At 45.9% G+C, this 16,009-nt stretch overlaps 2 protein-coding genes across 10 annotated transcripts in view; one reads left to right on the forward strand and one right to left on the reverse strand.

The window, feature by feature from the left end:
- MPRIP (myosin phosphatase Rho interacting protein) overlaps positions 1-16,009 on the forward strand; it is a 183,742-nt gene that overhangs the window by 122,430 nt on the left and 45,303 nt on the right. For all 9 annotated transcript variants that reach the window (XM_075010780.1, XM_075010773.1, XM_075010774.1 and 6 more), the window contains 3 exons: positions 5,736-5,877; positions 6,517-6,627; positions 13,410-13,466. In XM_075010780.1, coding sequence (XP_074866881.1) covers positions 5,736-5,877; positions 6,517-6,627; positions 13,410-13,466 — 310 coding nt within the window. The remainder of the gene's footprint in view (positions 1-5,735; positions 5,878-6,516; positions 6,628-13,409; positions 13,467-16,009) is intronic.
- PLD6 (phospholipase D family member 6) overlaps positions 7,251-16,009 on the reverse strand; it is a 56,589-nt gene continuing 47,830 nt past the window's right edge. Inside the window, exon 3 of the mRNA XM_075010783.1 lies at positions 7,251-7,308. Coding sequence (XP_074866884.1) covers positions 7,300-7,308 — 9 coding nt within the window. The 3' untranslated portion in view covers positions 7,251-7,299. The remainder of the gene's footprint in view (positions 7,309-16,009) is intronic.

Here is a 16,009-nt window from a genome sequence, read left to right on the forward strand (position 1 = left end):
TCTGCCTCCCCCAGTGAATCCTTCAAGCTCAAACCAGATTTCTGCTAGGCCAAATGGTTGGTAATGTGCTAGCAGGGCAGTCTCAGCCAGTGCCCTCTGCTGGGCGTTGTGAGGCTCCATTCAGCTTGGCAGAAGGAGGTGAGCTCCCTGTAGGAGTTAATAACCCCTTTCCACTACGGTGTTTCCACTTCCTGACCTTTGAGTTCTCCTAGCTGCCATAGAAGCCTTAGGCCCAGGACGTTCCCCTCACCCCCACACGGACATCCTCTTGAGCAGCCACGGAATCCTCTAGCCTGGGATATTTGATCTCTTCCCCCCTGACACACACCCTCCTCAACACCACAGAACCCCTCTGGCTGGGGAGTTCCTCTCAACCCTCCTCCTGCCCCCCTCCTCGACTGCTGTAGAACCCTCAAGCCCAGGTGTCCCTCCCCCACTGCCCCCGACATCCATTTCTGCCAACACCCTCCTCAGCCTCCACAGAACCCTCAGATCCAGGGCATTCCCCTCAACCCCCCCACCCCCACCTCGGCCGCCCTCCTCAACTGTCACGGAACCCTCAGACATTCCCTTCAACCCCCCCACCCCCACCTTGGCCGCCCTCCTCAACTGCCACGGAACCCTCAGACATTCCCCTCAACCCCCCCACCCCCACCTCGGCCACCCTCCTCAACTGTCACGGAACCCTCAGACATTCCCTTCAACCCCCCCACCCCCACCTTGGCCACCCTCCTCAACTGCCACGGAACCCTCAGACCCCAGACAGTCCCCTCAACCCCCTCCCCCACCCCCATCTCAGCCACCCTCCTGAGCTTCCGTGGAACCCTCAGACCTCCTGCCCCACTCCGGCCACCCTCCTCAACTGCCATAGAACCCTCAACACCCCGTCACCCTCCTCAGGCCTGGGGCATTCCTCCAATACCTTCTTCAGCTGCCACAGAACCCCCCGCCTCCAACTGTTATAGACCCCTCAGGGACAGGGGTCCTCTCAACACCCCCAGCTGCCAGGAGCCTCTTTCCTCTTGGCATTCCACAAGTGATGTCTGCTCCTCATTCCTAGCTGCCTCTGATTCTTCAGGCCCTGGTGTCCCAGCACCTGACAGCTCCTTCTGCAGCTTTTCTGCATGGGTTCCTAAGGCATCGCCTCACAAATGATACCTGAAGTCCTTTGTTCCCTGTCCCCTCCATTGCAATCTGTTTTACAAGCTCCTTGGGTGCTGTTTAAACTGCTGGAGAAAGGAAATGACCCTTACTCACATTGCCTCCCAAATTTCCTTTCTTATTTCAGCCTCTGTCCTTACTGCCAGCAAGCAGGGAGCTTTAGAGAGGGAACATGACCCACTCCAGGTGGTAATTTGTGCCATGGATGAGGTGCTCCTGTAGGGGGTTGGCTGCAAATACAGGTTTTTTTTATGGGCAGTTTTTGATACAGCAGAAATTTTACTGACATCTAATGAGTGAGGGCTTAATGGTAACTGGAATTTAAATGTGATGAGTAACCACATATGTTCTGCTTCTTGGGTTACCACAGTGTCCTCTAAAACAGTAGTGTGGGCATTGCTTGTAGCTGGAAGCTTCATGGGGCATTCACTCTGTGTAATGTGTGTCATGTTAATAATGATAGTACATTACACCACTACTCTCATGCTGATCTCTGCGGATCTTTGAGGCCCTCTGCTTGGTGTGTGCACACGCTTGCTTATAACTTGCAGGGTTTTAAAGTTGACTCTTCTTACTGAGGCCTGCGTGTAGTACAGACTTGGGTTGGCATGAGGGACTTAAGCTGACCTAATTAAGTCAGTCTACATGCTACAGCCTTGCTCATGTACCTATGACAATGGAAATACCCTGCTATACTGACATCATAATGCCAACCTTCTTGAGAGCTGTAGGGCTTATGTCAGTATAGTTAGGATGATGCAGTCTCCTCCAGTTCAAGCTGTCACCTTGGGACAGGTGGGGAGCTCCCTGGTCTTATCTGGGCTTCCAATCGGGCATCCTGCTTTTAGCTCTCTCTTGCAGGCCAGCCTTCTCTGATACGCTTGGCTCCCTGCTTGGATCCTGGTAGCCCCATGAGATTCAGGAGCTGAGCAGGGAGCCAAGAGCCCAGGGGACACCTGGGCTTTCAGTCCCTCACACTGCCCCTTTTGAGTTGGTGGATGCACCATGATGAGGACATGCATCAACAGCTGAAAGAGGAGAGTATGGACCTGGACCATCACAATCGTTACTGTGGTGGCTGTAAATTGACTTGCTGTAAGTTGACTTAAATTTGTATTGTAGACATGCTCTGTGCTCTGAATTCTAATCACCTCCGCCAGAAATTGGGGCCTGCTTATGGAATCCTAGGTGCTTGCTGATATAGTTCTCCTTCTTTTCAGTAAATCACAGAGCTGCTCTGAAATTGCAGACACATTGTGCTGATGGATTTTTCTCACATGCTTTTTCTGTATCGTGGAGCCTTAGAAGTAAGAGTCAACCACCTGCTACCCCAGTGCATACATCTTTGCTTTATGAACAGAGCTTATCCACTCCTTCCTTTTATTATTTTAATTTCTTCTTTACACATATCCTCTAATATTGTGCATCCCTTGGGGTAATTCCCTTTCCTGTCACTCTGAAACCCAAACTGTCTTGCAATTAACTAATAAATGAATACAACAAAACTCTTCCAATCAAAGAAAGTAATTTTGTTGCCAGTCTTTCAGCAGATTAATAGCTTGCATGGAAGCTTCCAAGGACTAGCTTAAGAGTTGAGAGAGTACTGAATGATGCCACAACTCTTTAAATACCTCATACCTTCTTTAAAGTTGGGAGCCAATGTTTGTAGGGGCAGGTTCTCTCTCAGGTGCCCATGTGTAGCTGTCCTTCACATGGGATGAACAGAGATTGGATTAATTTGTCACACACGCACCAAGTCTGTCAGCCACAGCAACACTTTTCTTGAAATGTTTAGCCAATGGAGGAAACAGTCTAATGATATTAACATTTGCTGCTGTGATTTGGTTGCTATGATTTTTCCCCCTTTTGGTAATGAATTCGTGGGATGATTTTGCTTTTATTTATTTATAAACATATAGGTATATATTTCTTCTTCTGTTCATTCATTTTCCAGCCTTGTTTTCTTCCAGGTCTTGTTGCTCTCCACCTTCTCCTCCTGTGTTGCTGTGTGACGTGTCCTTTACTCCGCCTGCTTCGCTACCATCTCATCTCAATCTCGAGCCGTAGACAACTCGATGGTGCAGCCCCTTTCATGAGAAATCAACCTGCTTTTTGATTTTGGTTTTTTGGTTTTATTTTTAATTTTCTTCAGAACTTCACCTGCAATAGAAGAGACAGTGTTAATTCATGGGTCTCTTATTCCATGCTAAACCGAGTCCGAGAGAGGAGGCTGGGCTGGTAAAAGGGGCACTTTTGACTTAAAAATCATGTATGCAAAGAAATTCCCCTTACCTGTTGTGCTAGAGTTTGGCCCCAATCCTGCAGGCTGCATTGTGTGGGTGTACCTATGTGGGGGCCATAATTTGTTTCTGCAAGGGCACAGGGTTCCATCTTTCAGCTTTCAGGAATGGGGCCTTTAAATGATTAAGTGAGCTATTTCTAAAATTTGATTGATTTTAAAAAGATCAGACTGTCTCCTTACTGATGTTGTCTACGTTTTTCACTTTCTTTCTCTTCCAGTGAATGCAGACTTAATAAACTTTTATTTCTAGTTGGTTTAACTGTCCGGTTCCTATGGTCTCTGTGTGCTGCACTGTTTGGATTGCAGCACAGCGAGAGATGTATATGTTCAAGCCATATTTTGCTTTGTGAAATTCGGTAAAAACTTATAAAACTATAACCAACCTCACAATTTTCCTTTTTAATAGGAGAATTGAAAATAATTGTTTAGTGACTAAACAGCTTGTTTTTCCTGAATTGGCTGCTGTTTGTTGGGTCTTTTATACTTACGTGGAAGACAAACATGAGCTAATAACCTCAGATTCAAATGCTCCTAAGCTTGGTGATTAACAATTTAAGTCCAGTTTACATACGAATATTATGACAAAGTTCCATCTTTCCAGTGTTTTGAGTTTTTAGCGGGTTTTAAAATCAGGGTGCAGGTTTTGCCAATTGAGCTTCTCAGTTGCATACGTTAGTGATGGATGAATCTCTAAAAAGGTTCATAGGCTTAGATAAAAGCACAGAGGTTTGTCCTTATCTGAACCTCTTGGCAATGCAAAATTGTTCTAAATATCTCTTGCTACCAGGCCCTTTTTGAGAGTTCCACTGTTTCCTGTTGTGGGGTTGGTAGACTAGCCTTTTATGATATCCTAGAGTTCTTCTGATTGCAGCTGCAGAAGTGGGCAGTCTTTCCAACCTCAGAAAGCTTGTGCTTTGGGTGTAAGGAGATGTTTTGGGTTTGTTCCTTGCCCATCCCTGAAACATGTGTAGGAAGAGTTGTCCTTTCTTATCAGACTCATAAAGACTTCTGTTAGAGCAAGGGGGTAAAAAAAGTCCTGCATGAGCAGCCCTGCTGCTTAGTCCTGCAGTTGGTGATTGGTCAGTGCTGCAGTTGGTGATTGGTCAGTGCTGCACCAAATAATCTCCCATGTAGGAGATGCAGAGTGGAACTTGAGAGAAAGAGGAAGAAGTACCCTTTTGAAATAACAAGTGTGCTAGCTACTTCAGTACTAGTTTTTAATGTTTGTAGACGAGGACAGGAGCAGTGCTCTGATGACTAATGCACTAATCCTAGAAAAGTGTATGAATACGCTTAATTTATGCATTGTGAATAGTCATACTAAAAGCCAGTGTGATGACTCACAAGGCATAACATTGAGCATTAGGGTAAATCTTTGCAAAATTGGGGCCCTACTGTTTATATTAGTGCTACCAGGACCTATCCTTTTTCCATTGCGCTCTGAGAACATTCCTCCCTACATTTGTGCATGTTCTCAGTGTGGCATTAGTCTACTGGCTGGTTCATTACTGAGTTGGAGAGTGAAGGGCAGAACGCAGAACAAAAGATGCTGAATAGTCTTTGCAGTGCTGAAATGATTGGAGAAGGCTCATTGGGGGAAAAAACAGTTATTGCTGGTTTAGAAAATGTTCTCAAGAGTAAATATAATGTGCTGGGGTAGGGCGGCCTCTGTGGAGGAAACCCCTAGCCATTGTGAATTGGGGAGGAAATCATTTAGACTGTGCTGCATTCAATCAAGTGCAAACAGAAAGGGTTTGAGAATGGCAAACAGCTCCTACTAATATTAAGAATAATTCTGTGTGTAGGTGGAATGTACCTGGAGATCAGATGTTGTGAAAGGTCAGACTGTCCATATGACTCTGGCTGAATGTGTACCAGAGACTTGAAGAATGCCTTTTCCTGTAGTATATGATCAGCGAAGAGTTCACCCCAATTTTTATCTGGTACGAGTAGCTAGTTCTCCTAGGGCTGAATTCAAGCATTCTGTAATCTTTTCTTGGCTCCAGAGCCTGTGGGTAAAGTCCTGCCTATCTAGCTGAGACCTGTTCTTTGTCCTGAATCCCCCACGTTTTTCAGCATGCAGGGACAACTTGAATGAAAAGGCAGGAATGCATAGGCTTAGAGAGGAGCAGTTTTGCAGAGTTCTGTAGGATGTAACCTTTGTTGCTGCTACCCTGAGAGAATTTGTTGTTATATGGGATTCTGTAGTGACTCGAACAATCGCTGCTCTTGTGTTAAACAGGCACCGGTTTCCTCTCTCTCTCTGTTCTAGGCGGTCCCAGGTAATTGAAAAATTTGAGGCATTAGATATAGAGAATGCAGAGCACATGGAAACCAATGCATCCGCAGGTCCCTCTCTTTCCAGCGAGACACGTCAGGGCAGGAGTGAGAAGAGGGTTTTCCCCAGGAAACGGGTAAGCTTTTCATTTCTCTCAGAGATAGGATTAGGGCATCTGCCTGTGTTCTTGGAGAATGTGGTGTTGGCTGGCAGCTCAGATATAGTGCTCTCCCTAGTACAGCTAGGATTTCCTTGGCTGCAGGTCCTAACTGGGAAGCTCTGGGCATGGAGCACATAATCTAGAGGTTTTGGGGAAAGGATGCATGTGCCACAGTGGGCAGGCCTCAAGCATAAGTAAGGCAAACAACTGCAGATTTGCTACTTACTGCCCATTCTCCTTCCTCCCATGGTGAGATCAGAGGAGAATACAAATGACCTTATCTCTTCCACCAGGATGGGAAAGGGAGGTATCAGCTCTGTCATGGAAAAAGCAGAACAGACAACAAGAAGTATTTTTTTAAAGAAATGAACTAATAGAAGTATGGGATCTTGAAAATCCAGTAGCATAAAGTGAATTTTGACATACTGCAGTTAATCAAATGCCTTGGACTCTAGATCAATGTGCTTCTAAAAACAGATGACGAAAGCTATGGAGTTAGATCTTTAATCGTAATTATTGGGGCTAAGAAATGTATCATGGGTCTTTCACATTGTGAGAGATGGGAGTTGTTTTGGGTTGATTTTGTAGTAATCTGGGTTAATTCTCTGTTTTTAGGACTCTGAAACTGCAGCCGTAGGCTCCGTCCTGGAAGTCTCAGCTTCTCCTTTGTCTCCACACCGTAGAGCAAAATCACTGGATAGAAGGTCCACTGAGTCCTCCATGACAGTGAGCTCAAAAGCTTTTGTTCGTTTGTTTGTTTGTTTAAATTCTATACTGGCACATGGAATTAAGACACTTACATTGTGTCCTTGGTGTGAATAAAAATGCTACATCTCTTTCAGATGTTGGCCTTGTGAGAGCTCCCCTGCCACTGCTGTCAATAACCAAGGAGGACTTGTGGCCAAATTCAGATCTGATGTAAACAGCTGCAGTTCCATTGACTTAAACCCCCTATGAATTTGGCCCTCAGTATGGTAGAAGCTAGACCTGGAACAGAGAATTTCTGTAGTTTATCTAGTTCATCCCGCTGTCAGGGCAGTACAGATGCAAAGACCTGGAGGAGAAGTTAATTCTCCTAAGAGCACTGGAGCAGATGCAAGAGCTGATTTGGAACTGGTTCCTCAGTTTCCCTAATTTGTAAACAATTTTTTCTGTAACAGCCACTTACCTGAATATTATAGTGTGTCATGTGCTTAAGGTGACAAACCAGCCCGACCATAGCCAAAATGGAACACTTCCCTTCTTTTGTTTTCACACACTGTGTCATTCCCACCTGAGGTGGCTTCCTCTGCCTCAGACTATTTCAGCCGGTGGCAGGGTAATACAGATTTCTAGGTCCCATTCAGTGCTCCAGAATCCGATAATTTGCAATTTCACTGCTTCTGTGATAACAGTACTTCAGGCTTGCTGCATTAAGAAAAATTAACAAATGACGATTGAAGTGCAGTTAAAAAGCGCTTACTTTGTGTATTTCTGCAAAGTGGATATCAGTGGAAGAAAGCTTGAGAGGAAGGCTTGAAAAATGAAATTCACTTGCAATTAGCAATGGTAAAGATGGGCAGTAATACCCAAATCTTCCCCAGAGTTTATATTCCTTCTATTTTGCTGTGCAGCAAATGAACTTTGCATACTTTCATTCCTTGACAACAAAAGCCTTTATTTAGCAATGTGAGCACAGCATAGTTTTAGAAGTAATGATTTCTGCTACCCAAAAAAATTTTGACAAAACAAGCAGCAGTCACATAGCACTTTAAAGTCTAACAAAATGAACTTTTTTAGTCTTTAAAGTGCTACGTGACTGCTGTTTTGTTTTGTTAGAATACAGACTAACATGGCTACCTCTCTGTTACTATTTAAAAATATTTTGGTAAGGCTTTGCATTTCTCTCTGATTCAAATGTTAACCAGACTTAAACAAGGCTAGGGGAACAAAATGAGAGAACTGCAAGCAGTGCTGTCCTCCAACCTAGTCAATGTTATTTGCTAGCAAATGATATAAATGTGCCTGCTGTTGTGTGAATAAAATCTCTGACCTATTATAAATAGTGCTGCATTTTATCTACAAACATCTTTTGTCCAAGCTTTGTGTACATATATGCGCGCCCACCCAGCTCATGCTCACATACAAAGCATTGCGTTTGTCAGTTTTCATTGTAGGATTTATGCCTTTACAAAAACTTTTTATTTTTATATTGTTAGTGTTACTGTAAGTTACTTAGCATTTGCGTAGTTCAAGAAGCATGACTGTGTTAACCATTTAGTTAAGGCAAGGATTTACATAGTGCAATTAGCAGGCACTGTTTCCTTGAACCACATACCCCTTTATTTTGCAACTCCTGCTGTTAAATTGACAGAAGCTGAACAGTTCTGTGATCAACCTCATTCGCTTGCTGGTTTATTTCTCTCCCTCTTTTATAACTGTGATACCAAGTTTCCCCTGAAGACTTGGCTAGTCCTATGGGACTTGGACATTTACTATCAGGCAAGTCTTTCATCTAGACACAAGCTAAGAGTTGCATTCACCCATTTCACTTTTGTTGTTTGGGTTCCTTTGGCTTGTGGAGGATCATTCACATGTGGATGAAGTCACTTGGGTCTCTCTTAGGTCCATGTTACATCTGTCCCTTATCCCCTAGTCTGTGTGCATCCCTCTATCTGACCTGGTCATCCTGGACCTTCCAGTTCCACAGGTTGTTAGTCCCAGCATCTGGTTCTTCTCAAGCACTGGCGGTAGTTCCTTGCTTAAAGGCACTGATTCCCCTCTCTGCACACGTCTGTGCATGGCATGCTGCAAACTCTGGGTGTAGGGACAGATTTGGGTAAGGCAGAGATGGTCAACAATTTTTGCAGATGGGCTACTCCATGAATTTAATAAGTGGTCACGGGCTACACTTTTCTGTAGAATTGATAGAGGGAGTACGGGATCTGGGATGGATGCTGGATGCAGGAGGGAGCCCCAGGCAGGGTATTGGGGTGAAGGATGGGGTATGGAGTCTGGGAAGGAGTTGGATGCAGGCAAGGGTTGTGAGCTGGAGCAAGGGATTGTGGTGTGGGAGGAGGTTCAGGTACTGGGAGGAATTTGGGTACAGGCGGGAGTAGCAATGCAGGACTGGGTGCTAGGTGCAGGCTCTGGCTAGGAGGTGCTTACTGCAGGCAGCTTCCAGCCTATGGGCCAGCTGATTTTGGGCCAGTGGTTGTTGTGAGGATGGTGCTGGGGGTAGGGGCAACACACGGAGACCTGCAGTTCTCCTCTCCCCAAAGGAGTGTGCACCTAAAGATATGCATGCCCCGGCTACTGAGAGTGCTGCAGGGGGCATGGCAGGCAGCCTGTCTGAGTGCCCTGCTAGGTTGTGGTGGGCTGTATCTGGCCCCTGTGTCATATTTTGCCCACCCAAGCCTAAGGGCATGTCTATGCTGAAGCTGAGAGCAAGTCTCCAGTCCAGAGAGAGAGAGAGAGAAACATTCGCTCTGCTCAAGCTGGCAAGCTAAAATTTAGCAGCGTTATGACACAGGATGCAGCTCAGGCTAGTTGCCAGAGTCAGCCCACCAGAGCCACTGGATCTAAGCTCAGGTGGGTAGCCTGAGCTGCTCTGCCCCTGCCACAATACCTGTGCTGCTATTTTTAGCACGCTAGCTTGAGCCAAGCTAGTGCTTTTTGTTCACTTGGGCTTGAGTCTCATTGCCAGCTAAGCTCGGTTTTCTCTCATTCAGGGTCACAGGTTCAGTGAAACCTCTTTTTTGCCTTGAAATATGGATGTGTTATTGATTAGGCAACTTAGCAGCATCTTCTTGCTACTGTGGCTTTTGAATCTTTCCTTTCACAAAATTTAAACTAAGAGCTCTCGTAGTGTTTGAAGGTTTTCTGAGCAGGGATCTTAACCTGCTTCAAAGGGAGAAGGGGATAATTACTGAGCCCCAACTCCAGACTTTTAATAGGTCTGTACGCTCCACCCCACTTTGCAGGATATAATATAATTGCATACGGCGTTCTGGAGGCTGACACAGCTTTGCCCCTCCCAGGATTTTTCTGCAATTATGCCTCTACCCTTCCCTTAATTTTATTTTAGCTAGTAAATATTCAGCCCATGAAAGTTTCTAACATCTTCACTAGGTCTGCTTTGCTTCATTCCCAACCAAGCATTTTGCAAATGAATGTAGATTCAAAATATAGGTTCTTCAGAGCAGTAGAGAGCTCTTCAATTCTCCATGGGTGATCGTGAAGCTGTCCTCTGTACTATTTGTCTGTAGAGAGACTGTTGCTCTGCAGGACCCTGGTGGTCTGATCAGAATACCACCTTCTCTCACAAGAGAATCAGTGATATTTCTTTCGGTGATCCAGTCATAAAGTAAAGATGCTGAAGCTCACATAGCTTGGTTTCTGGAAGCTCTCGAATACTTGTCCCTGTGTCTTATCTGTGCCAAATCCATGCAGCATTCAAGGCTGCCTTTTCAACAGGGATTTTCTATTAGGGTCCAAAGTTATATCCCACCTCGCCATGCTATTGCAAATTCAGGGTGGCCCTAGCTATTTGAGAAACTCTTACCTATTTCTTCCTTAGATTCTATAGTGTTTTTCAGAGCAGTATTTAAGTATTCCCAGGTGATTCTGTAATGCTGAACTTGGTACCCTTCCCCACTGAGACAAAATAGATTTAACTGATTTCTGTTGGGATTTCCTTTTTCCTGTGTTCACGGCTTCTTTGCCTTTGCTAATAGACTTGTGCTGGTTCATTTAAACCTGGCTTCTCTCCTCCTCCACTCTCAGCTGCCCCTCTGACTTCATGCTGCTGTGACAATTCAGAGCCGCAATACTTGGCATCCACCACTTTCATGGCAACAGGTTGTGATATCCTAAAACAGAATTATATCCTGCCTGCAGGCTTAAGCTGAAGGAGGTGCTGATCGGTGAGGGAGAGAAAATACTTACAACGCCTACTTTAATCTTCAGTAAACAGGATGGGAAATAAGACACTTTCAGCTCATCTCGGTGTGTAAAAGGTCCCCTCTTCAAAGATAAAAGGCTTTTCTTTTAGCTTCAGCCTACTTTTAAATCCACTAAGAAGAAAATCTGACCAGGGTTCCATATGGAGTTATGAGATGCTGGTTCTCCCTCCATGCAAATCCCTAGGGTATTTCAAGGCCTTGTAAATAGGAACTCGGCCTTATGTTGTTGCAAACTTACCACGTGACTGCCAGATGCCAGCCATGCCTGGCAGAGTTTATAAATAGAGGCAGGGAGTGAGGGCAAGGAGGCTTGAGGATGGGAGACTAATGAAGAGCCACAACAATAAGGTAGGTTAGGGCTTTCTGGCTGGGCCAGCAGACTTCAGGGTTTTGTACCTAGAGCTAGTGGGGGTGGGGCCTTTAGAGCCTGCCTTGCTTTGGAGAAAAATCTGCTTCCCCGTGGCACCAGCAAAAGCTGTAGAGCCATGGATGTCACTCAACAGGTGTCTAAGGATGAAAAGCTTGTGTGCAACACTTGGAGTTGAGCAATAATATGGCACTCAGGCAATACTCTTTTTCTCCTTGCACCCTTGAGGCATACTGGGGATTGCACCTGGCACCACTTTGGTGTGAAAAACTGGAGAAGCCAACAAAAAGTTCTAGATGAATAGGCTTGGGAGTCTGTGTTGGCGTCGTCTTCTCTCCCCTTGTTCCCCAGTCATCTTCCTGATGCAGTAGCATAAACTATTCCTATGCAGGCTGGCCAGCATGAAGCAAAAGCTGGATCTTGGGTTCTGGGAGTGGGTAGAAGTGACCAGATTTCTGCTGGCTATGTGTAGTTGCTGTCAGGCAAACCTGCACTTTGCTGAATTTTGGTGTGATTGTTTGGCCCTCACTGCCAAACTCTGCCCACCAGCCACCACAGGGACAGACGGACCCCTCCCCGCCCTCTTTTTACCCTTAAATGGCAAAAGTCCAAAGGATCCTTGAGCAGCAGACACCTGCCCTGGCTACTGCTCTTCAAGCCACTGATCCGGTTTTCTTGCATAATAGAATTTTATTTGCTTGGATTGCCAAAGCTTGATTGAACCGCAGTAGCTGCCCAGTGTCAGTTGAGTTTTGCACACCTAGTCTCAATTTGGAGAGCTCCCATCTGTTTGCTTTCCTCCCTGAGAGATGATGAATTTCCATCTGTTTCACATCAGATGTGGACCTTCCAGGCCAGGTTCCTTATGTTGTTTTTCACTCTAGCCGTGTCTACACGTGCACGCTACTTCGAAGTAGCGGCACTAACTTCGAAATAGCGCCGTTCACGGCTACGCGTGTTGGGCGCTATTTCGATGTTAACATCGACGTTAGGCGGTGAGACGTCGAAGCCACTAACCCCATGAGGGGATGGGAATAGCGCCCTACTTCGAAGTTGAACGTCGAAGTAGGGCACGTGTAAACGATCCGCATCCCGCAACATCGAAATAGCGGGGTCCACCATGGTGGCCATCAGCTGAGGGGTTGAGAGACGCTCTCTCTCCAGCCCCTGTGGGGCTCTATGGTCACTGTGTGCAGCAGCCCTTAGCCCAGGGCTTCTGGCTGCTGCTGCGGCAGCTGGGGATCCATGCTGCATGCACAGGGTCTGCAACCAGTTGTCGGCTCTGTGGATCTTGTGGTGGTTAGTGCAAGTGTGTCTGGGAAGGGCCCTTTAAGGGAGCGGCTCGCTGTTGAGTCCGCCCTGTGACCCTGTCTGCAGCTGTGCCTGGCACCCTTATTTCGATGTGTGCTACTTTGGCGTGTAGACGTTCCCTCGCAGCGCCTATTTCGATGTGGTGCTGCGCAACGTTGATGTTGAACGTCGACGTTGCCAGCCCTGGAGGACGTGTAGACGTTATTCATCGAAATAGCCTATTTTGATGTCGCTACATCGAAATAAGCTACTTTGATGTAGGCTTCATGTGTAGATGTAGCTTCTCTGATTTGATGACTTCTCACTGTTCTGTCACTGCTGCATTCTGCCTTGTATGCTTTTGATGCCTTTTAAGAATAAGGAGGACAGCTGTACAGTCACTTTTAAAACACGTGGTTAGTCAGTGGCGCTTTGTGCTGCTGTGTACATGAGGAATTGGAGAACAGAGTATCGTTTCTCCAGTCATCAATCCTGGGAACTTGACAACTTTTCCTTGCTCCTCACCATATTAGTTGTTTTTGGTCATAAATGGGACTGCAAGAAGGGGCAGCAGGGCCTGTGCGTTCCCCCTGCAAAAACACATCTGCATGACAGTGGCTGCCCAGGTGATCCCTAATTTCTAAAATATCAAGGCCTAGTTTGCAGCAGCCTTTTCCTTCATGTGTAGATGGCCATGGTTAAGAAGCTGTCAGCCTTGCCTTTTCCTTCCACAAGCCGACCTTTAGGTTTTCTTCCACTCTGGTGGCTCGAATGACCCTTTGATATCACTGGATTACATAGTTTAAATCACTTCTGTGGGATTTCTCTGTGGTAAAGTTGGAAGCTGGTACTTCATCTGAATCCTTCAACAGCTCTAAAATGCTTCCTTTTCTTTCTTCTCCTTGTAGCCTGACCTGTTGAACTTCAAGAAGGGATGGCTGACAAAGCAATATGAGGATGGGCAGGTAAATTTAGTGGGACTTTCTCTTTTGGTTGCCATATGGGACACTGTCGTCAGTCAGTTTTTTTTGTATAACTAGGCACTCACCCACTTGTAACTTGGCATCCTTGGGAGAGGACTGTCCGTTCTTATACTTTGGTGCAGTTGTCTGTCTGCATTTGTGCATATGATGTTGTGTCTATACCCACAATCCAGGGAGTGCAGCTGTGTGTCTGCTCATCTCTGGGCTAGATAGATCCTGTGTTGAGATGAACTCAAGAGGCTTACAACCTGTCCAGACCTTGGGGCAGGACTCAAGATTTCCGCTGTCAGAGCTAGTGACACTGCTGACGCCTGAACTGAACAGGACCCAGGGCTTTCTACCTTACTGTAGAACCATGAAGGCTTCAATTTTGTACTGTAAAACCTTCCTATAAAACTACGAAGGTTGCTTCTTCACACAGCTGACAGTCTACCTGTGTAACTCCTTGCCAGAGGAGGCTGTGAAGGCTAGGACAAGAACAGGGTTTAAAAAAGAGAGAGAGAAATTCATGGAGCTTAGGTCAATTAATGACTATTAGCCAGTCTGGGGAGGAATGGTGTCCCTCGCCTGTGTTTGTCAAAGTCTGGAGGTGGATAGCAGGAGAGAGATCACTTGATCGTTACCTGTTTGGTTCACTCTTTCTGGGGCACCTGGCATTGGCCACTGTTGTCAGACAGGATGCTGGGCTAGATGGACCTTTGATCTTAACCAGCGTGGCCGTTCTTTTGTAACTGCCGGACTGAACAGATTAATAAGGGAGGAATGTGTGTGTTTGTCTGTGAGAAACACACACACGTCTGTTTTGGGCTCCTTGTATGCTTCATGTGCTGTTCTCAGCATTTATATAGCACTTACCACCTTCCCATGGTAACAAATCGCAATCTCCCCTGCAAGGTAGAGCTGTATTAGCCCTGTTTAACACCTGGGGGGAATGAGATGGAGGCATGTGGGTCAACCAATGTGGAGGGGAGAACTCTGAAATCTAGATCCTGGCACTGGCTAGACAGCCATTGCTGTGTGAGTGTTACACATCTCCCCACCACTAGCACATAAGCAGGGTCTGTCTGGGGCAGGATTGGCTGTCCTTTGGTGCTGCAGAAGCTTCAGACCCCCCCCATTTGAATGTCTTTTAGCAGGTTTCTAGGGATTCAAGGTCAGTGTGGGCTGTAGCATTAATTTTCTTGGTCTCATCTCCCTTGTGGTCACAGCTGCCTCTGCAGTATCAGGTGTAGAACAGGCACCCTCACAATCATGGAAGTGGCAAGAGTGAGCAATTAGATTAAATAAAAATGTCTCCATTAAGGCACTAATGGAAGCATCAGCTTCCTACCTCCCTCTCCTTTCCACCCAGAGGGGTTGTGGTTAAATGCTCGGCTCCCACAGCCTTAGAAAGGCTGGCAGATGATATTGGGCTATGACTGAGCTCACGTTACTGTTTATAAATAAACCCCTCCCTTGATTTTCCCCCTGTCTTTTATTTACCCATCTATTGTCCCTTGTCTCAGGTTTAAGTGGACCATTGGTCTGACCCACTATGGTTATTTTTATGGTGGTGTTTAGAAGCTGGGCCTAGATGACAGGGAATAAATTACCCTGTTCTGTTCACTCTGTCTGAAGTGCTTGTGATTGGCCCTGTTGCAAGACTGGATACTGGGCTAGCTGGACCATTGGTCTGACCCAGCCCAGCCATTCTCATGTTCTTGTGTAAATTCTGATCTCTTTGGGGCAGTCTGTTTTGTTCAGGGCTTGTAAAGCATCTAATGGAATGAGGCTCATGGTCCATGACTTGGGCTCTTAAGCAGAACAGTAATATAGATAATAATTGTTGAGTACTTTAGACAGAAAAAAGGGGGGAAAAATTTGGAAATGTGAGGTTTTTTTGGCCCTTAACACAACAGATGTAATATGAAGGACCCATTCAAATACGAGGAATGGGATCCAAACAACTGGGATACTAAATACATGCAAAATACAGGGTCTAGCTACATATACACACTGCTGCTCTAGTAGGATTGTGGGGGCCTCTGAAACATAACGAGGAGTGCCACTAGAGAGGTCACCCAAAAAAAAAAATTAAACGAAAACCACACGATTCCTGTACACTACAGAGCCAAAGAGGTATGTTATCCCTCCAAATACATAAATCATAAAGAATGTGTCCTTCCGAGCCTAAGAATTCAGCCATTAAACATGACTTCTTAGTAAAGTGCAAGGGTTGGACTCCGACGGTCTAGTGGCTGCAGTATATTTGTAATGGCTTTTCTGGTCATGGCCATGCACAGTCACCGAGTGATGGTACAGCCTTTGCAACTCAGACTGTTTGCTTAAATAAACATTGCCACTTAGACAGGGAAGGATCCCATAGGTGGAAGCCACTGCATGATTCACCTCAACATCCCTGGCCCTCTCATTGATCTTTCAATTGGCTTTTAGCTGAGAAAGCTTGAGTGCCCCACAAGAGCACAGAGCTGGTAATTGCAGCCTGCCTGGCTGTTTATACATCAAAGGGGATAGTCACCCATTCC

This window comes from Carettochelys insculpta, chromosome 16 (genome assembly GCF_033958435.1).
Source record: "Carettochelys insculpta isolate YL-2023 chromosome 16, ASM3395843v1, whole genome shotgun sequence".
NCBI lineage: Eukaryota > Metazoa > Chordata > Testudines > Carettochelyidae > Carettochelys > Carettochelys insculpta.